This window comes from Pleurodeles waltl, chromosome 7 (genome assembly GCF_031143425.1).
Source record: "Pleurodeles waltl isolate 20211129_DDA chromosome 7, aPleWal1.hap1.20221129, whole genome shotgun sequence".
In the NCBI taxonomy this organism is placed as follows: domain Eukaryota; kingdom Metazoa; phylum Chordata; class Amphibia; order Caudata; family Salamandridae; genus Pleurodeles; species Pleurodeles waltl.
Window position 1 is genome coordinate 2,231,502 of NC_090446.1, and position 18,320 is coordinate 2,249,821.

The window sequence follows — 18,320 nt, forward strand, 5'->3', positions numbered from 1 at the left end:
TGCCTGTGGGGGTCTGACTCCACAATGCGACAGTAAGTGGTGGATGTACTGCCTGTGGGGGTCTGACTCCACAATGCGACAGTAAGTGGTGGATGGTCTGCCTGTGGGGGGTCTGACTCCACAATGCGACAGTAAGTGGTGGGTGGTCTGCCGGTGGGTGCCTGAGGCCGTCATGTGCAAGTGTCGATGGTGTGTGCTGTTTGTGTCTGATTCAGGTGGTTTCTCTGTGTGTGCCTCAGGTGGGTGTTTTCCTTACGGGTGTTTTGAGGTAGATGGTTTGTCTCTCTCAGATGTTTTTGTTTCTCTCAGCTGGGTATTTTGCTTGAGGTGGATATCCTAACTTGTGCGCTTCTAAGGGGGATGGTTTATCTGCCTCTCTGAGGTGGATATGTTACTTGTCTGAGGCTGGTGCTTTTCCTGTGTGCCTGAGCTGGGTTTTTTGCTTGTGCTTTTCTGAGGTGTTTGTTTCCTGTGTGAGTTGAGTACTTTTCATGTGTGTTTGTGCCTGAGCTGGGTACTTTTCCTGTGTGTCTGACCTGGCTGTTTTGCTTGTGTGTGTTTGGAGTGGGTGCTTTACTTGTGTGTTTTAAGGTGGATGATTTATCTGTGTCTCTGAGGTGGCTGTTTTGCTTGTGTGTGTTTGGAGTGGGTGTTTTACTTGTGTGTTTTAAGGTGGATGGTTTATCTGTGTCTCTGAGGTGGCTGTTTTGCTTGTGTGTGTTTGGAGTAGGTGCTTTACTTGTGTGTTTTAAGGTGGATGGTTTATCTGTGTCTCTGAGGTGGCTGTTTTGCTTGTGTGTGTTTGGAGTGGGTGTTTTACTTGTGTGTTTTAAGGTGGATGGTTTATCTGTGTCTCTGAGGTGGCTGTTTTGCTTGTGTGTGTTTGGAGTAGGTGCTTTACTTGTGTGTTTTAAGGTGGATGGTTTATCTGTGTCTCTGAGGTGGCTGTTTTGCTTGTGTGTGTTTGGAGTGGGTGTTTTACTTGTGTGTTTTAAGGTGGATGGTTTATCTGTGTCTCTGAGGTGGCTGTTTTGCTTGTGTGTGTTTGGATTGGGTGTTTTACTTGCGTGTTTTAAGGTGGATGGTTTATCTGTGTCTCTGAGGTGGCTGTTTTGCTTGTGTGTGTTTGGAGTGGGAGTTTTACTTGCGTGTTTTAAGGTGGGTGATTTATCTGTGTCTCTGAGGTGGCTGTTTTGCTTGTGTGTGTTTGGAGTGGGTGTTTTACTTGTGTGTTTTAAGGTGGATGGTTTATCTGTGTGCGTTACTTGTGTGTTTTAAGGTGGATGGTTTATCTGTGTCTCTGAGGGGGCTGGTTTGCTTGTGTGTGTTTGGAGTGGGTGCGTTACTTGTGTGTTTTAAGGTGGATGGTTTATCTGTGTCTCTGAGGTGGCTGGTTTGCTTGTGTGTGTTTGGAGTGGGTGTTTTACTTGTGTGTTTTAAGGTGGATGGTTTATCTGTGTCTCTGAGGTGGCTGTTTTGCTTTTGTGTGTTTGGAGTGGGTGCTTTACTTGTGTGTTTTAAGGTGGATGGTTTATCTGTGTCTCTGGGGTGAGTGCTTTAATTGCATGTGTCTGAAGGAGGAGAGGTTTACTTGGGTGTCCCTGAGGTGGTTGTTTTGCTTGTGTGTGTCTTTTGTGGTGATTTACTTTGTTGTGCGTGAAGTAGGTGTTTTATCTGACTGTGTCGGCGGCCACCAAATGTGAAATGATCATTGGGCAGTTTTCTCCGCTCCTATCTACCGCTTCTGCATTGAAAGTCAGTGTGCCCTGCAGTTCCACCAAGGTTTGCAGCACGAATCCTTCTCTGGGTTCACAGGCTGCTGCGCCTCTATTCCGCCATCTGCTGGTTGGGACCGGAATTGTTTTGTCCTTCATTTGACCACCATTTGGTGGTAAGCTCATCCCTGTGTGATGTCAGGAGGCGCCCCAGAGGTTCCTGTGTGTGGACAATACCTTCAGATTCTGTTTCTGTCGGTGGGTCTGGAAGCACATCAAGGTATCAAACATTCGCCCGGAAGGATCCGCACAAGGTCCGTAACGTGTCTTCCAGCACCGAAGACTGCGGATCCTGGGCCAGATGTGTACCAAAGCCTCTCAAGGCGAGTTACTCGCACACCAGGCCCTGGCCGGTGCCCACAGACCACAATAGTGTGTTTACATGGATGCACAGACAAGCAGGCGTTTATATGTGTATTTACATGGATGCCAGGCCACACGGGTATTTGTGTGTGTATTTACAAGGATGCACAGACAAGCAGGTATTATGTGTTTGTGTGCATATTTACTTACATGGATGCCCAGCCGTGCAGGTATTTGTGGGTGTGTATACGTGGATGCACAGACATGCATGTATTTTCGGGTGTGTATTTTCGTGCTGTGCAGCCTTACGGGGTCTAGCTGCCAGCCTACGCTGCTGCCCACCACACACACTGTTCTGGCCTTGAATGCACAGCCATGCAGGTATTGGTGTGTATATTTACATGATGCACAGCCATGCAGCTATTGGTGTGTATATTTACATGGATGCACACACATGGAGCTATTGGTGTGCATGTTCACACTGATGCACAGTGTAAGGAAATGCCTCCTTGGCATGGTTACCCCCTGACTTTTTGCCTTTGCTGATGCTATGTTTTGAATTGAAAGTGTGCTGAGGCCTGCTAACCAGGCCCCAGCACCAGTGTTCTTTCCCTAACCTGTACTTTTGATTCCGCAATTGGCACACCCTGGCATCCAGATAAGTCCCTTGTAACTGGTACCTCTGGTACCAAGGGCCCTGATGCCAGGGAAGGTCTCTAAGGGCTGCAGCATGTGTTATGCCACCCTAAGAGACCCCTCACTCAGCACAGACACACTGCTTACCAGCTTGTGTGTGCTAGTGAGAACAAAATGAGTAAGTCGACATGGCACTCCCCTCAGGGTGCCATGCCAGCCTCTCACTGCCTATGCAGTATAGGTAAGACACCCCTCTAGCAGGCCTTACAGCCCTAAGGCAGGGTGCACTATACCCTAGGTGAGGGTACCAGTGCATGAGCACTGTGCCCCTACAGTGTCTAAGCAAAACCTTAGACATTGTAAGTGCAGGGTAGCCATAAGAGTATATGGTCTGGGAGTCTGTTTTACACGAACTCCACAGCACCATAATGGCTACACTGAAAACTGGGAAGTTTGGTATCAAACTTCTCAGCACAATAAATGCACACTGATGCCAGTGTACATTTTATTGTAAAATACACCACAGAGGGCACCTTAGAGGTGCCCCCTGAAACTTAACCGACTATCTGTGTAGGCTGACTGGTTCCAGCAGCCTGCCACACTAGAGACATGTTGCTGGCCCCATGGGGAGAGTGCCTTTGTCACTCTGAGGCCAGTAACAAAGCCTGCACTGGGTGGAGATGCTAACACCTCCCCCAGGCAGGAGCTGTAACACCTGGCGGTGAGCCTCAAAGGCTCACCCCTTTGTCACAGCCCCGCAGGACACTCCAGCTAGTGGAGTTGCCCGCCCTCTCCGGCCCCGGCCCCCACTTTTGGCGGCAAGGCCGGAGAAAATAATGAGAATAACAAGGAGGAGTCACTGGCCAGTCAGGACAGCCCCTAAGGTGTCCTGAGCTGAGGTGACTCTAACTTTTAGAAATCCTCCATCTTGCAGATGGAGGATTCCCCCAATAGGATTAGGGATGTGACCCCCTCCCCTTGGGAGGAGGCACAAAGAGGGTGTACCCACCCTCAGGGCTAGTAGCCATTAGCTACTAACCCCCCAGACCTAAACACGCCCTTAAATTTAGTATTTAAGGGCTCTCCCTGAACCTAGAAACTAGATTCCTGCAACAACAAGAAGAAGGACTGCCTAGCTGAAAACCCCTGCAGAGGAAGACCAGAAGACAACAACTGCCTTGGCTCCAGAAACTCACCGGCCTGTCTCCTGCCTTCCAAAGAACTCTGCTCCAGCGACGCCTTCCAAAGGGACCAGTGACCTCTGAATCCTCTGAGGACTGCCCTGCTTCGACGACGACAAGAAACTCCCGAGGACAGCGGACCTGCTCCAAAAAGACTGCAACTTTATCCAAAGGAGCAGCTTTAAAGAACCCTGCAATCTCCCCGCAAGAAGCGTGAGACTTGCAACACTGCACCCGGCGACCCCGACTCGGCTGGTGGAGAACCAACACCTCAGGGAGGACCCCCGGACTACTCTACGACTGTGAGTACCAAAACCTGTCCCCCCTGAGCCCCCACAGCGCCGCCTGCAGAGGGAATCCCGAGGCTTCCCCTGACCGCGACTCTCTGAAACCTAAGTCCCGACGCCTGGAAAAGACCCTGCACCCGCAGCCCCCAGGACCTGAAGGACCGGACTTTCACTGCAGAAGTGACCCCCAGGAGTCCCTCTCCCTTGCCCAAGTGGAGGTTTCCCCGAGGAAGCCCCCCCTTACCTGCCTGCAGCGCTGAAGAGATCCCTTGATCTCTCATTGACTTCCATTGCGAACCCGACACTTGTTCTAACACTGCACCCGGCCGCCCCCGCGCCGCTGAGGGTGAAATTTCTGTGTGGGCTTGTGTCCCCCCCCGGTGCCCTACAAAACCCCCCTGGTCTGCCCTCCGAAGACGCGGGTACTTACCTGCTGGCAGACTGGAACCGGGCCACCACCTTCTCTCCATTGAAGCCTATGCGTTTTGGGCACCACTTTGAACTCTGCACCTGACCGGCCCTGAGCTGCTGGTGTGGTAACTTTGGGGTTGCTCTGAACCCCCAACGGTGGGCTACCTGGGACCAAGAACTGAACCCTGTAAGTGTCTTACTTACCTGGTAAACCTAACAAAAACTTACCTCCCCCAGGAACTGTGAAAATTGCACTGTGTCCACTTTTAAAATAGCTATTTGTGAATAACTTGAAAAGTATACATGCAATTGAAATGATTCAAAGTTCCTAATGTACTTACCTGCAATACCTTTCAAACAAGATATTACATGTTAAATTTGAACCTGTGGTTCTTAAAATAAACTAAGAAAAGCTATTTTTCTATACAAAACCTATTGGCTGGATTTGTCTCTGAGTGTGTGTACCTCATTTATTGTCTATGTGTATGTACAACAAATGCTTAACACTACTCCTTGGATAAGCCTACTGCTCGACCACACTACCACAAAATAGAGCATTAGTATTATCTATTTTACCACTATTTTACCTCTAAGGGGAACCCTTGGACTCTGTGCATGCTATTCCTTACTTTGAAATAGCGCATTCCGAGCCAACTTCCTACACACAGCCATCCAGGTGTTTGTGTATTTACATCGATGCACGGCTGTAGGAAAGCAGCTTCTTTCTGACATGGTGACCTCACTTTTTGCCTGCTGTCAGTGTGTTTTGACCGGAGTTCATTGGGATCCTGCTAACCAGGACCCCAGTGACTGTGCTCTCCCCTCTAAATTTAGTTGCTGGTAAACTTTTACACCCACAATTGGCATACTGGTGCACCCACGTAAGTCCCTAGTATGTGGTACTTCGGTACCCAGGGCATTGGTACACCCGTAGTTACCCATTGGCGGAGGCATGTATTATGCCACCCATAGGAGCCCATACAAACTGTTTGCAGGCCTGCCATTGCAGTCTGCATGAAATGGTGCATGCACCTTTCACTTTAGATATAAAACTTGTATCGCGGTCACTGCACTTGGGCACTGTAAGTCACCCCTCTGGAAGGCCCTTCAGCTCAAGGGTGGGGTGCTTCTCCCTAAGTGTGAGCAGCCTACAAACCCCAGACTCCATTCTCTGGGCTTTGTGAGGGCGGGGAAGCCATCTTAAGGTATTAAGTGGACACTTGTCAACACGAGTGGTCTAACTACATAATGGCTTCTCCTAACCTTAGCATGTTTAGTATCAAACATGTTGGAATGATGAAACTACACCGATTCCAGTGCTCATTGCATGATCCCATGTACACTGGGGGTTCCCTAGGGAATTCCCAGTTCTTTCTGTGCAGCCTACTGGAGTCTAGCTGCCAGCCCACGCTGCTGCCGACCGCAGACACTGTTCTGCCCTCCTGCTGCTGAGCCTAGTGCAGGGGAAGGTGGAACAAACGCCTTCCTGCAAGGGAGAGGTGTGACCACCTCACCCTTTGAATGAGGGATCTCTGGGCGGGGCGGCCTCCGAGCGCCACAAGACTGCTTTGAAGGGCATGTTTGGTGCCCTCCTCGCATGATCTGGTTTGCACCAGTTGAGTAACCCCCAGTTTCCCCAGGGCCCATGTGTTCCTATGCTTTTCCTGATTGTTTCTAAGTATATATTTTGTGTGTAGATATCTCCAGGGGGAGACATACCAGCGTTAGTATAGTCTTTAGTGTTGTAATAAAGAATCCTTTATTTTTGTACCACCTGGTGTGGTTCTTTCCTGTGTGAGCATCACTGACTGACTGCTTTCGTATTGTATTGTATTGTAATAGTATTTATATAGCGCTTACTACCCCTGACGAGGCGTCAAAGCGCTTTCGGCGAGTAGCACGCTACTCCGGAACTCAAAAGGAATTAGTGGTGGACTAGTATAGGGAAATATGAGTACACTTTTAGTATTATTATGAGTTAATTTGAGCTGCGGATATGTGAGTTTGTTAGTTGGATTGACTGGAGTAATGGAGGGGTGGAGGAGGAAAGATTCCAGAACTGTTAATTGGGAGTTTATAGTAATAGGATGAGGCTTGGGATGAGTGAAGGGGGATGGAGAAGGGATGAGTCTGTGGAAAGGGTTAGGAAGATTATAGTAGCAGGATAGGTTTTGGATCAGTCAAAGGTGAGATAAATGAGGGAGAATTTAGTAGGGTTGTTTGGGAGGTCATGGTAGTAAACTGAGGTTTGGTTAGCCAGATATGGAATCGGAGGGAAGAGCTTAGGCAGAGTACTTTGGAGATGAAAGTAGTAGAATGGGTTTGGGATGAGTCAGAGTGGGAATTGAGGATAAAGTGATAGAGACATGACATATGGTGATGGGTAGACAAAGTGTGATATAAAATGAGAGCAGGGATTCATAAGTATCTAGTATAACAACTTATCTAGGAGTTACGTAATGACCTATGAACATGTTAAGCATAGAATAACATATATATATATACACACACACATACACACATATATGTATATACATATTTAAACCATGAGTAAATGCACTTAGTTAAAAAGGTTTAAAGAGTATGTGTGTAGTTTATTGTTATGACATAGTAGCAATAAATATTTTCTAAAGTACTATATATAACTAGAATATACACATAATCAAATAAAAATATTTATCAACATAGGCATATGCAGTCCATAGCCGTTTGAATATGGTGGTTATGAAGGATAGAGCCAACTCTTGAGTAGTTTTCTGAAGACAAGAAAGTTATCTGTGGCTCGTATAGTTGGGGGTAATGAATTCCAGAGTTTGGCTGCTTGAACGGAGAAGGATGCACCACCTATAGTCTTTTTCTTGTATGGTGGTGTTCTAAGGCGAGGTGCCAATCTTGAGTGGAGGTTTCTATGTTGAATGTATTTGGTTATTTTGTTTCTGATAAAAAGCGGTCCTGTTCCATGTATAGCTTTGTGGGTGATACAAAGCAGCTTGAAAGTGCATCTTCTGGCAACGGGTAACCAGTGTAGTGCTCTCAAGGCAGGGGAGATGTGGGCTTGCGGCTTTACATGCAATAGTAGCCTGGCTGCGGAGTTCTGAATATGTTGTAGTTTTTTCATAATAGATCGAGATGATCCATGGTAGAGGCGATTGGCATAATCCAGTTTGGATAGTACAAGTGAGATAGTAGCTTGCACCTTGTGTGGAAATCCGAGGTGGGGAAGATGCGTTGTAGAGTCTTCAAGGTGATGAAGCTTGTTCGTGCTCATTTGTCCACTTGGGCATTCATAGTTAACTTGGAGTCCGTGGTAATTCCGAGGTTTTTAACTTCCTTGGATAATTGAGGAGGTGGTCCCAGATCGTCAGGCCAGGCGCACAGTGGGTCTTAATTTTTCCATTCCCCACACATGAGTATTTCTGTTTTGGAGGTGTTTAGTTTGAGATGGCTCCAGGTCATCCACTGATCAACGGCTCTGAGGCAACAGAAGATTTCTGAGTTTTCAATGTTTTTGGGGCCTTCTAATTTAAGTAGTGTTTGTGTGTCATCTGCACAGTTGTAGCATGTGAGATGAAAATCATTGATCAGTTCTGGTAATGATATCATGTAGATGTTGAAAAGCAAAGGTGAAATGATAGATCCTTGGGGGAACCCCTGCTTTTGTGAGGTAGGGTTCGGACGAGAAGGGGGAGAATAGATGATGTTAGATCTGTGTAGGAAGTTGGCTCTGTATGTACTATTTCAAAGTAAGAAATAGCATGCACAGAGTCCAAGGGTCCCCTTAGAGGTAAGATAGTGGCAAAAATAGATAATTCTAATGCTCTATTTTGTGGTAGTGTGGTCGAGCAGTAGGCTTATCAGAGGGTAGTGTTAAGCATTTGTTGTACACACAGGCAATAAATGAGGAACACACACTCAGAGACAATTCCAGGCCAATACGTTTTTGTATAGAAAAATATATTTTCTTAGTTTATTTTAAGAACCACAGGTTCAAGATTTACAAGTAATACTTCAAATGAAACGTATTTCATGTAGGAACTTTAGGAACTTTGAATTGGCAAAATAGCATATACAGTTTTCACACAAATGACATATAGCTATTTTAAAACTAGACACTGCAATTTTCAACAGTTCCTAGGGGAGGTAAGTGTTTGTTAGTTTTTGCAGGTAAGTAAACCACCTATGGGGTTCAAATTTGGGTCCAAGGCAGCCCACCGTTCGGGGTTCAGCGAAACCCCAAAGTTACCACACCAGCAGCTCAGGGCCGGTCAGGTGCAGAGGTCAAAGTGGTGCCCAAAACGCATAGGCTTCAATGGAGAAGGGGGTGCCCCGGTTCCAGTCTGCCAGCAGGTTGGTACCCGCGTCTTCGGAGGGCAGACCAGGGGGGTTTTGTAGGGTACCGGGGGGGACACAAGTCCACACAGAAAGTACACCCTCAGCGGCACGGGGCAGCTGGGTGCAGTGTGCAAACAAGCGTCGGGTTCGCAATAGAAATCAATGGGAGACCAAGGTGTCTCTTCAGCGATGCAGGCAAGGGGGGGGCTCCTCTGGGTAGCCACCACCTGGGAAAGGGAGAGGGCCACCTGGGGGTCGCTCCTGCACTGGAGGTCAGATCCTTCAGGTCCTGGGGGCTGCGGGTGCAGAGTCTTTACCAGGCGTCAGGTCTTTGAAGCAGGCAGTCGCAGTCAGGGGGAGCCTCGGGATTCCCTCTGCAGGCGTCGCAGTGGGGGCACAACTCTGGCTACTCACGGTCACGTAGTTGCCGGGGAGTCCTCCCTGTGGTGTTTGTTCTCCACAAGTCGAGCTGGGGGCGTCGGGTGCAGAGTGCAAAGTCTCACGCTTCCGGCGGGAAACGTGTGTTGTTTCAAAGTTGCTTCTTTGTAGCAAAGTTGCACTCTTTGGGGAACAGGGCCGCTGTCCTCTGGAGTTCTTGGTCCTTCTAGATGCAGGGCAGTCCTCTGCGGTTTCAGAGGTCGCTGGTCCCTGTGGAACGCGTCGCTGGAGCAGTGTCTTTAGAAGTGGGGCGACAGGCCGGTAGAGCTGGGGCCAAAGCAGTTGGTGTCTCCGTCTTCTATGCAGGGTTTTTCAGCTCAGCAGTCCTTCTTCTTAGGTTGCAGGAATCTGAGTTCCTAGGTTCTGGGGAGCCCCTAAATACTGAATTTAGGGGTGTGTTTAGGTCTGGGGGGTTAGTAGCCAATGGCTACTAGCCCTGAGGGTGGCTACACCCTCTTTGTGCCTCCTCCCTAAGGGGAGGGGGGCACATTCCTATCCCTATTGGGGGAATCCTCCATCTGCAAGATGGAGGATTTCTAAAAGTCAGAGTCACCTCAGCTCAGGACGCCTTAGGGGCTGTCCTGACTGGTCAGTGACTCCTCCTTGTTTTTCTCATTATCTCCTCCGGCCTTGCCGCCAAAAGTGGGGCCGTGGCCGGAGGGGGCGGGCACCTCCACTAGCTGGAGTGCCCTGGGGTGCTGTAACAAAGGGGGTGAGCCTTTGAGGCTCACCGCCAGGTGCTACAGTTCCTGCAGGGGGAGGTGTGAAGCACCTCCACCCAGTACAGGCTTTGTTACTAGCCACAGAGTGACAAAGGCACTCTCCCCATGTGGCCAGCAACATGTCTGGTGTGTGGCAGGCTGCTAAAACTAGTCAGCCTACAGGGATAGTCGGTTAAGGTTTCAGGGGGCACCTCTAAGGTGCCCTCTGGGGTGTATGTTACAATAAAATGTACACTGGCATCAGTGTGCATTTATTGTGCTGAGGAGTTTGATGCCAAACTTCACAGTTTTCAGTGTAGCCATTATGGTGCTCTGGAGTTCGTGCATGACAATCTCCCAGACCATATACTCTTATGGCTACCCTGCACTTACAATGTCTAAGGTTTTGCTTAGACACTGTAGGGGCATAGTGCTCATGCACATATGCCCTCACCTGTGGTATAGTGCACCCTGCCTTAGGGCTGTAAGGCCTGCTAGAGGGGTGTCTTACCTATACTGCATAGGCAGTGTGAGGTTGGCATGGCACCCTGAGGGGAGTGCCATGTCGACTTAGTCATTTTCTCCCCACCAGCACACACAAGCTGTGAGGCAGTGTGCATGTGCTGAGTGAGGGGTCCCTAGGGTGGCATAAGACATGCTGCAGCCCTTCCCTGGCATCAGGCCCTTGGTACCAGTTACAAGGGACTTACCTGGGTGCCAGGGTTGTGCCAATTGTGGAAACAATGGTACATTTTAGGTGAAAGAACACTGGTGCTGGGGCCTGGTTAGCAGGGTCCCAGCACACTTCTCAGTCAAGTCAGCATCAGTATGAGGCAAAAAGTGGGGGGTAACTGCAACAGGGAGCCATTTCTTTACAATACCCCAATACTAAAGCCATTATTGGTGGCATGATTCCATGCACTCTGGGGGCTCCTTAGCGAACCCACAGTATTAGTTTTACCAGCTTTCTGGGGTTTTCCGGGCAGCCCATGCTGCTGCCACCCCTCAGACAGGGTTCTGCCCTCCTGCTGCTTGACCAGCTCCGACAGGGGAAGGTAGAACAAAGGATTTCTTTGGGAGAGGGAGCACCCTCTCCCTTGGAAATAGGTGTTACATGGCTGGGGAGGGATAGCCTCCCCACTGGTTTGCTTTTGAAGGGCACTTTTGGTGCACCACTCCAGGGATCCCCGGCCTCTGCTCTGGCACGAAAGCACACAAACGAAAGTGGAGTGCCCACTCCCCTGTCCATCACCACCCCAGGTGTGGTGCCCAGAGCTCCTCCAGGTAGCCACTTGATTCTGCCATCTTGAAAACAAGCTGTGCAGAGGCCCCTAGGATCATCTGGTTGGTCAGGACAGGTGACTGACTTCAGTGACACCCCTCTGATAGGTGGTCACCCTGCAGAGTGACCAATCCCCCTTTTTGAACTATTTAGGGACTCCCTTGAGGGTGGGTCCCCAGATTCGGTGTGTAAGACTCCACCAGGACTCCTCTGCAATGACCTCCTCTGCTCCTGGCCACCGGAACCGCCGCTGGACCCTTTAGGAACCAAACAAGCCTGCAACACCCAAGATGAACTTACTTTGCAATATTGTTTCTCTGGCTCCCTCCAGCAATTGCAACATTTCCCCAGCTGTGCATCCTCTGGGGTCAGCAAGACTTCACCTGCACCACGAAGCAAGAAGGAATCTCCCTTGGAGTGAAGGAGTCATTCCCCTGCATACGCAGGCACCTAAGGCAATGATGACTGGCTGCCTGGGTCTGCGTGTTCCCCTTGGACCTCTTTACCTGCTATCCAACTTGGGAGGCGGTGAGCACTTGCCTCTCCTTGCAGGATAGTACCCATGTGCACTGCGACTCTTGCAGCAACCAAGGATTGTTGACCCTTGTTCTGAGGAATCTTCAGGCCCCAAGTACTTGATCTTTGCAAGGATAGTCTCCTCTCTGCTGCTCCAGCGATATTGGACTCCTCTATAGATGTGCTGATTGGGCCTCACTACAACTTGCTGTGCCTGCTGCCAGTGGGTTGCCTGTGGGGACTGCGACTGTGACTGCTTCTGCTGGCTCTCCCGACTGCTGAGGGTCACCCCGGACTCCCCTCCAAGGGTCGAATCCTCTGGATCTTGATGGTCCTCTTCAGCTCTGCCACTCTTTTTTGCTCCAACTTGCATTTGTGAAGGCTTGTTGTTGGTTCTACTGACCAGTGACCAACTGCGACCCGGCTACCGATGTGGGACATCATCTGCATGGCTCCAAAGGCTCCTTTGCAGTTCCTGGGCTCCACAGCTGATCGTCTTATTCCCCCATTGACCTGGATCTTCATCCACAGAAGGGTGGGTAGTGTCTCATGCCCCTCCTGGACACTCCTGTGTGGAATGGACTCTGCCCCCTTCCTTTCCAGGTCCCCTTCTTCCAGAATCCTCTGTTGTGTTCCACCGGACTGGTCCTGGTCTTGCAGTCTTCCACTTTCCAAGTCCCCTTGCTAGTCCCTGGGAAGACCAGGTACCACCTCTGCTCTCCTGGTCGCTGGTGGTCATCTTGGGGGGTCCCAAGCTCTCCCAGCTCCATTCTAACTACTTTACATCCTTGGATGGGGAAGTTCCCTTCACATTCCACTATTTAAGTATATGGTTTGGCCCCCCTATAGTGCCCTGACTCTTTTTCAATGTTTCTTGCTATGCTTGTTGTTCCTATATGCGATTTCCTAATATTCAGTGTGTATGACTAATGTGTACTTACCTCCAGCTGGGGGACTGCCTATAAGTAATCTAGTGTAGTGTTACTATAATAATGTACCTTTATTTTTGTAACATTGTGTGGTTCCTTTTATGTGTGATAAGTTGCTCTGTGACTATTGTGGTATTGCAAGAGCTTTGCATGTTTCCTAGATATGTCTTGGCTGCTCATCCACAGCTACCTCTAGAGAGCCTGGCTTCCTATACACTGGCTACACTTCACTAATAGGGGATACCTGGACCTGGTATAAGTTGCAAATACCATAGGTGTCCAATACACACCAGGTTAGCTTCGTATAGTAATAGCAAACAGAAAAGTACGAAGTGAAAGAACTGGTCAGCGATGTCTTAGTAAGATCTCGGGGTCCTTTGTGGCTCCAGTAAACTTGTCGGGCATGGGAGATGTGACCACGCAAGTTGTCCATAAAGAGGCCAGTTTCATGGCTCCCTGTCCTTCCACTCTCCGCCCATGCTTCTCTTTTTAGTGTGCATGTGTCATTCTCAGTGTCATTTTCAGTGTGCGTTCAATTTGTTCTTCTCTTTTAGACTTCACCACGTCGCACTGTAGATCCACCACATCTGCGCCCCACCGGGGGGTCAGCAGGGGGCCCCCTGAACATGAAGGAAGTGGAGGAGCTTGAAAATTTGACACAGCAGCTGATGAGGGAAATGGACAACCCGCCCCCTATGGAGGCGCACACCACAGGTAAGGAATGCCCCATAGCAGCAAATGTACACATCATAGGTAGGCAGTGTTCTGCCACCGCCCACAGTGGAGGTGCACACCATATGTAAGCAGTGCCCCACCACCGCCCACTGTGGAGGTGCACACCATAGATAAGCAATGCCTCCCCACAGCGAAGGTACACACCATAGGTAAGCAGTGCCCCACCACCGCCCACTGTGGAGATGCACACCATAGGTAAGGAGTGCCCCGCTATCTCCCACTGTGGAGGTGCACACAGTAGGTAAGCAGTGCCCCACTACTGCCCACAGTGGAGGTGCACACCATAGGTAAGGAGTGCCCCACCACCCCCACCCAGAGTGGAGGTGCACACTATAGGTATAAAGTGCACCATCACTGCCCAGAGTGGAGGCACACGCCACAGTTAAGCAATGCCCTACCACCATCCAGAGTGCAGGAACACATCACAAGTAAGCAGTATCCCACCACCACCTACAGTGAAGGCACACACCACAGGTAAGTAGCATTCCACTAGTAACCGTGAAGGTGCTTAACAAAGGTAAGCAGTGCCTCACCATCCACCCACAGCATAGGTGCACACCACAGATAAGCAGTGCCCGACCTCCTGGGAGTCCCCACATACAGACTCACACCACAGGTAAGCATCCCCTGCCCTCTCTGATGGAGCACAAAACAGGTAAGCAATGCCCCACCACTGACCACATGAAGGCCCACACCACTGGTAAGCAATGTCCACTGCCTCCCATTGTGATAAAAGGCCTCTTTTGTCATGGTTATCCCCCACTTTTTGCCGGTATTTATTGTAGCCTCAAAGTTGGTAGTTTCCAGGGCCCCTGCTAATAAGGTTCCCTGGTCCAGATCTCTTTCCCAAAACTGTTGTGATGCATTGGCACAATTGGCAACACCTTTATCTGTCACTATAAGTCCCTAGTAAATGGAACATAGGTACCCAGGGCATGGGGTACTAAGGGTAGGCCCCTGAGGGCAGCAGCACAGATTGTGCCACCCTCTAGGTCCATGCATCCAGATGCACCCAGCACTGCCATTGCAGGCTGAGTGTCCTGGTACAATCCTAAAATGCAAACTCGACATGTCACACAGCCTGTGTGCCCTGTCCACTCCACACTACATGCAATATTTGAAAGTCACCCCTCTGACAGGCCTTCCAGCCTTAAGGCAGGGTGCACTATATTGTATTTGGGGGCATAGCTGCATGAGCAATATGCCCCCACTGTGTCCCTGCCAAACCTGGGACATAGTAAGTGAACAGAGCAGCCATTTTACATGTATGTGCTAGACACTGGTCAGTACGAGTTTCACAGCTACATGATGGCTACTCTGAACCCTGGGTTGTTTGGTATCAGACAACTTAGAATGATAAATCCAAGCTGGTACCAGCATTGGATTTATCCCAAAATGTACCCAGTGGTCACCTTAGAGGTGCCACCTAAAAAAAAAGCTAACTAACCTGGAATGGTTGACGGCCAGTCACAACCAGCCTGCCACCACCAGACAAGATCCTGGAACCCTAGTGTGAGAGATCCTGGTCTCTGGGTCCCAGAGCAGAGCCCTTCCTGGGTGGAGGTGTTACACCTCCTCCCTCAGGAATGTGCGCTGCCCTGCTAGCTAGCTTCAGATGGCTTACCACCCTTAAAAATCGACTCCCAAGCCGGCTGCTTGCAGCAGATGACTGCTCCTGTTACAAACCCCCACTTTTGGTGGGAGTAACGGCGGGAAAACACACAAAGGACAGAAGGAGTGGTCAGCCCCAGCTTGCACCACCTCTAAGGAGTTGCATGCTCCTCCATTTTATTTTTCTCCATCTTGCATGGAAGGAAAATAGCCATTCAGGTATAGGGAAGTGGCCTCTGCCCACAGGAAGTGGTCACCTACTGGGTGTAGCCACCTTAAAGTAGATGACCCATTGCTCACTACTAGGTACTTCCCTAAACACCCACTAAATACAGTATTTAGTGGGCACCCCTAAACAGAAAACCAGATTCCAAGGACAAAAAGAAGACCAGCAACAAAGAAGACCCAAGACTCGAGAACTGAAGTCCTGCTGCACCAAGAAAAAGGCACCAAATCCGGCCTACTGTACCCAGGCCTCGACAGTCGCCGCTGAGAGGTTACTCAGACATCGGATGAACTCTGCAAACCCCCAGAGGTCCTCCACACTTCAAAAATTACCAAATATCTCCCTCCATAGTGAAGGCATCACTTTCCTGCAACAGTAGTGGTCACCTAATGTCGGACACCCAGAAGGACAATCCATTCTGGGCTGTAAAAAAGACCAGGAGGAAGACCATGCCAAGGGACTTCAGAAACCACCAAGACCTCCCTCCAGAGTGCCCCTGTTGACCTGTAAGCAACCCGCAAAGTGACCTACCTCCTGCTTTCAAGGGCACCTTTGCACACAGCTCCTGGCTCACTGATTCGCTCTGCACCCAGCTGCCCTATGCCCCGCACCGAAGATCCAGCTGTGCCTTAGGGGTCCCCCCACCATTTGCAACCTTGACGATCCAAGGGTACCCATTGGACTTACCTTTAAGTCCACCTGTTCAGTGCTTCTCCAAGTGGTCCCCCATAGTGGACTGCACCAGCTCCAACAACTTTCTGAAGCTGCTCCCGCCGAAACCGGGAACCACCCAAACTTCTCCGGCTGGTCCATAGTGCCCACCAACGACCTTGCTATCCCTTCCAAAGGAGACAGTGGTAAACCCTTTGCCTGAGTTTTATAATATTTCTCCATTGATTCCTATGATGCATAATTATGCACTTAGACTAGTTTTGCTAAACTTTAACAATTCATAACTTAAAAATACTTATCCACTTTGGATGATCTTGGTCTTAAAAATGTTATAACAATCTGAAGTATTTTTGTAAGTTTGTCCCAAGTTATTCTTTTGAGTGTGTGTCTCGCTTTATTGATACTGCGAGTACAACAAATGGTTGGCATATCTTCAAGATTAGCCAAACTGCTCGATCAAGCTACCATAAAAATTAGAGCATTAGTTGGTCTAAGTTTTACCTCTGTAAACCAGCGTGTGGTTGCCCGGACCATCTACACAGTGTGCCTGGTTTTGCAGACTACATAGAGGGCCAACCTCCTTCACCCAAGGAGGCCCAGACCACATGTAGACATTCTCAGCCTCCCAGGGAGGTGCACATTTCAGATAGTCCCGCTTGATTCCCATGCCCAACGCAGGCTGAGGCTGCCTTCACGCCACAGCCCTCTGCTTTGGGTGCAGGCTGCACCCTACAGCTCTAAATTCCTACTCCACCCTGTCAAACCTGGCGCCATCCACTGCCATTTGTCAACCCTGCCTTATGTCTTTGATCCTGTTGTCTTTTTCTTTCTTTTCATCTATTCCCTCTTTCCTGCCCAGAATTTTGTGGCCTGTGCCGGAAGCCGCTCTCCCGCACACAGCCAGCGGTGCGCGCCCTAGAGCAGCTCTTCCACGTGGAGTGCTTCACCTGCTTCAAGTGTGAGAAGCAGCTGCAGGGGCAGCAGTTCTACGATGTGGACACCAAGCCTTTCTGCGAGGAGTGCTACGCGGTGCGTGGGTTGATCAGGCTGGGGTTTGAGTCAGAAGTGCCAAGAGAGTGCTTTTAGACATGGCTCGTGCTGGTGCTGATGAAGATAATGCTGATGATGATAATGCTGGTGCTGATCGTGATGGTGCTGATATTGTGGATGCTGATTACGCTAAGGCTAGGGATGATCATGCGTTTCGTGCTGATGATGATGAGGTCAGTGATGTTCGAAGGTGTTGATGCTGAGGTTAGTGATACTAGTGCATTTGATGCTGAGGTTAGTGATCCTTGTGCATTTAGTGCTGACGCTGGTAATGTTCATGCATGTGATGCTGATGATAATGAGGTTAGTGATGGTTGTGCGTTTGCTGCTGCTGAGGCTAGGGATGCTTGTGCATTTGGTGCTGATGCTAAGGTTAGTGATGCTTCTGCATTTGCTGCTGCTGATGCTGAGGTTAGTGATGCTCGTGCGTTTGGAGAGGCTGGTGATGCTCATGCGTTTGGTGCTGATGATGCTGAGCCTAGTGATGCTCATGTTTTTGGTGCTGATGCTGAGGTTAGTGATGCTCGTGCGTCTAGTGCTGATGCTGAAGTTAGTGATGCTCGTGTTTTTGGTGCTGATGCTGAGGTTAGTGATGCTCGTGTTTTTGTGCCGATGCTGAGGTTAGTGATACTTCTGCGTTTGATGCTGAGGTTAGTGATGCTTGTGCGTTTGACGCAGAAGCTGCTGATGCTCATGCGTATGGTGCTGATGATGCTGAGGCTAGTCATGCACATGTTTTTGGTGCTGATTCTGAGGTTAGTGATGCTCGTGTGTCTGGTGCTGATGCTGAGGTTAGTGATGCTCGTGTTTTTGGTGCCGATGCTGAGGCTAGTGATGCTCGTGTGTTTGATGCTGAGGCTAGTGATGCTCGTGTGTTTGATGCTGAGGCTAGTGATGCTCGTGTGTTTGATGCTGAGGCTAGTGATGCTCGTGTATTCGGTGCTGATATTGGTGACTCTGTGTTGATGATCCAGGTGGTGCTCATGCTAGTGATGCTAGTGTGTGTAGCAATTTAATTTTCTCTATCTCGGTCTTCACAGGGCACCCTGGAAAAGTGCAGCATCTGCAAGAAAACCATCACTGATCGGATGCTGAGGGCAACAGGGAATGCCTACCACCCTCAGTGTTTCACATGTGTAGTCTGTGGGAAGAGCCTTGAGGGGGCGCCATTCATCGTAGACCAGGGCAACCAACCCCACTGCGTGGAAGATTATCACAGGTGAATGCCCCTAGAT

At 49.6% G+C, this 18,320-nt stretch overlaps 2 protein-coding genes across 2 annotated transcripts in view; both read left to right on the plus strand.

Annotated features, from left to right (window-relative positions):
- The window catches only part of ZYX (zyxin), a 102,695-nt gene that overhangs the window by 61,223 nt on the left and 23,152 nt on the right, over positions 1-18,320 (plus strand). Inside the window, exons 6-8 of the mRNA XM_069242661.1 lie at positions 13,346-13,505; positions 16,895-17,064; positions 18,126-18,304. Of these exons, the coding sequence (XP_069098762.1) occupies positions 13,346-13,505; positions 16,895-17,064; positions 18,126-18,304 (509 nt within the window). The remainder of the gene's footprint in view (positions 1-13,345; positions 13,506-16,894; positions 17,065-18,125; positions 18,305-18,320) is intronic.
- LOC138303487 (uncharacterized protein in mobD 3'region-like) lies at positions 17,078-18,115 on the plus strand. The gene is made up of 2 exons (XM_069242662.1): positions 17,078-17,670; positions 17,736-18,115. The coding sequence occupies exons 1-2, from the start codon at positions 17,143-17,145 to the stop codon at positions 18,099-18,101; spliced, it is 894 nt and encodes a 297-aa protein (XP_069098763.1). The 5' UTR covers positions 17,078-17,142; the 3' UTR covers positions 18,102-18,115.

Coding starts and splice junctions, on each gene's coding strand:
- LOC138303487 (XM_069242662.1), top strand. CDS start 17,143: ATGAAGATAATGCTGATGATGATAATGCTGGTGCTGATCGTGATGGTG. Junction 17,671..17,735: donor TTTTTGGTGCTGATGCTGAG/GTTAGTGATGCT, acceptor TTTGATGCTGAG/GTTAGTGATGCTTGTGCGTT.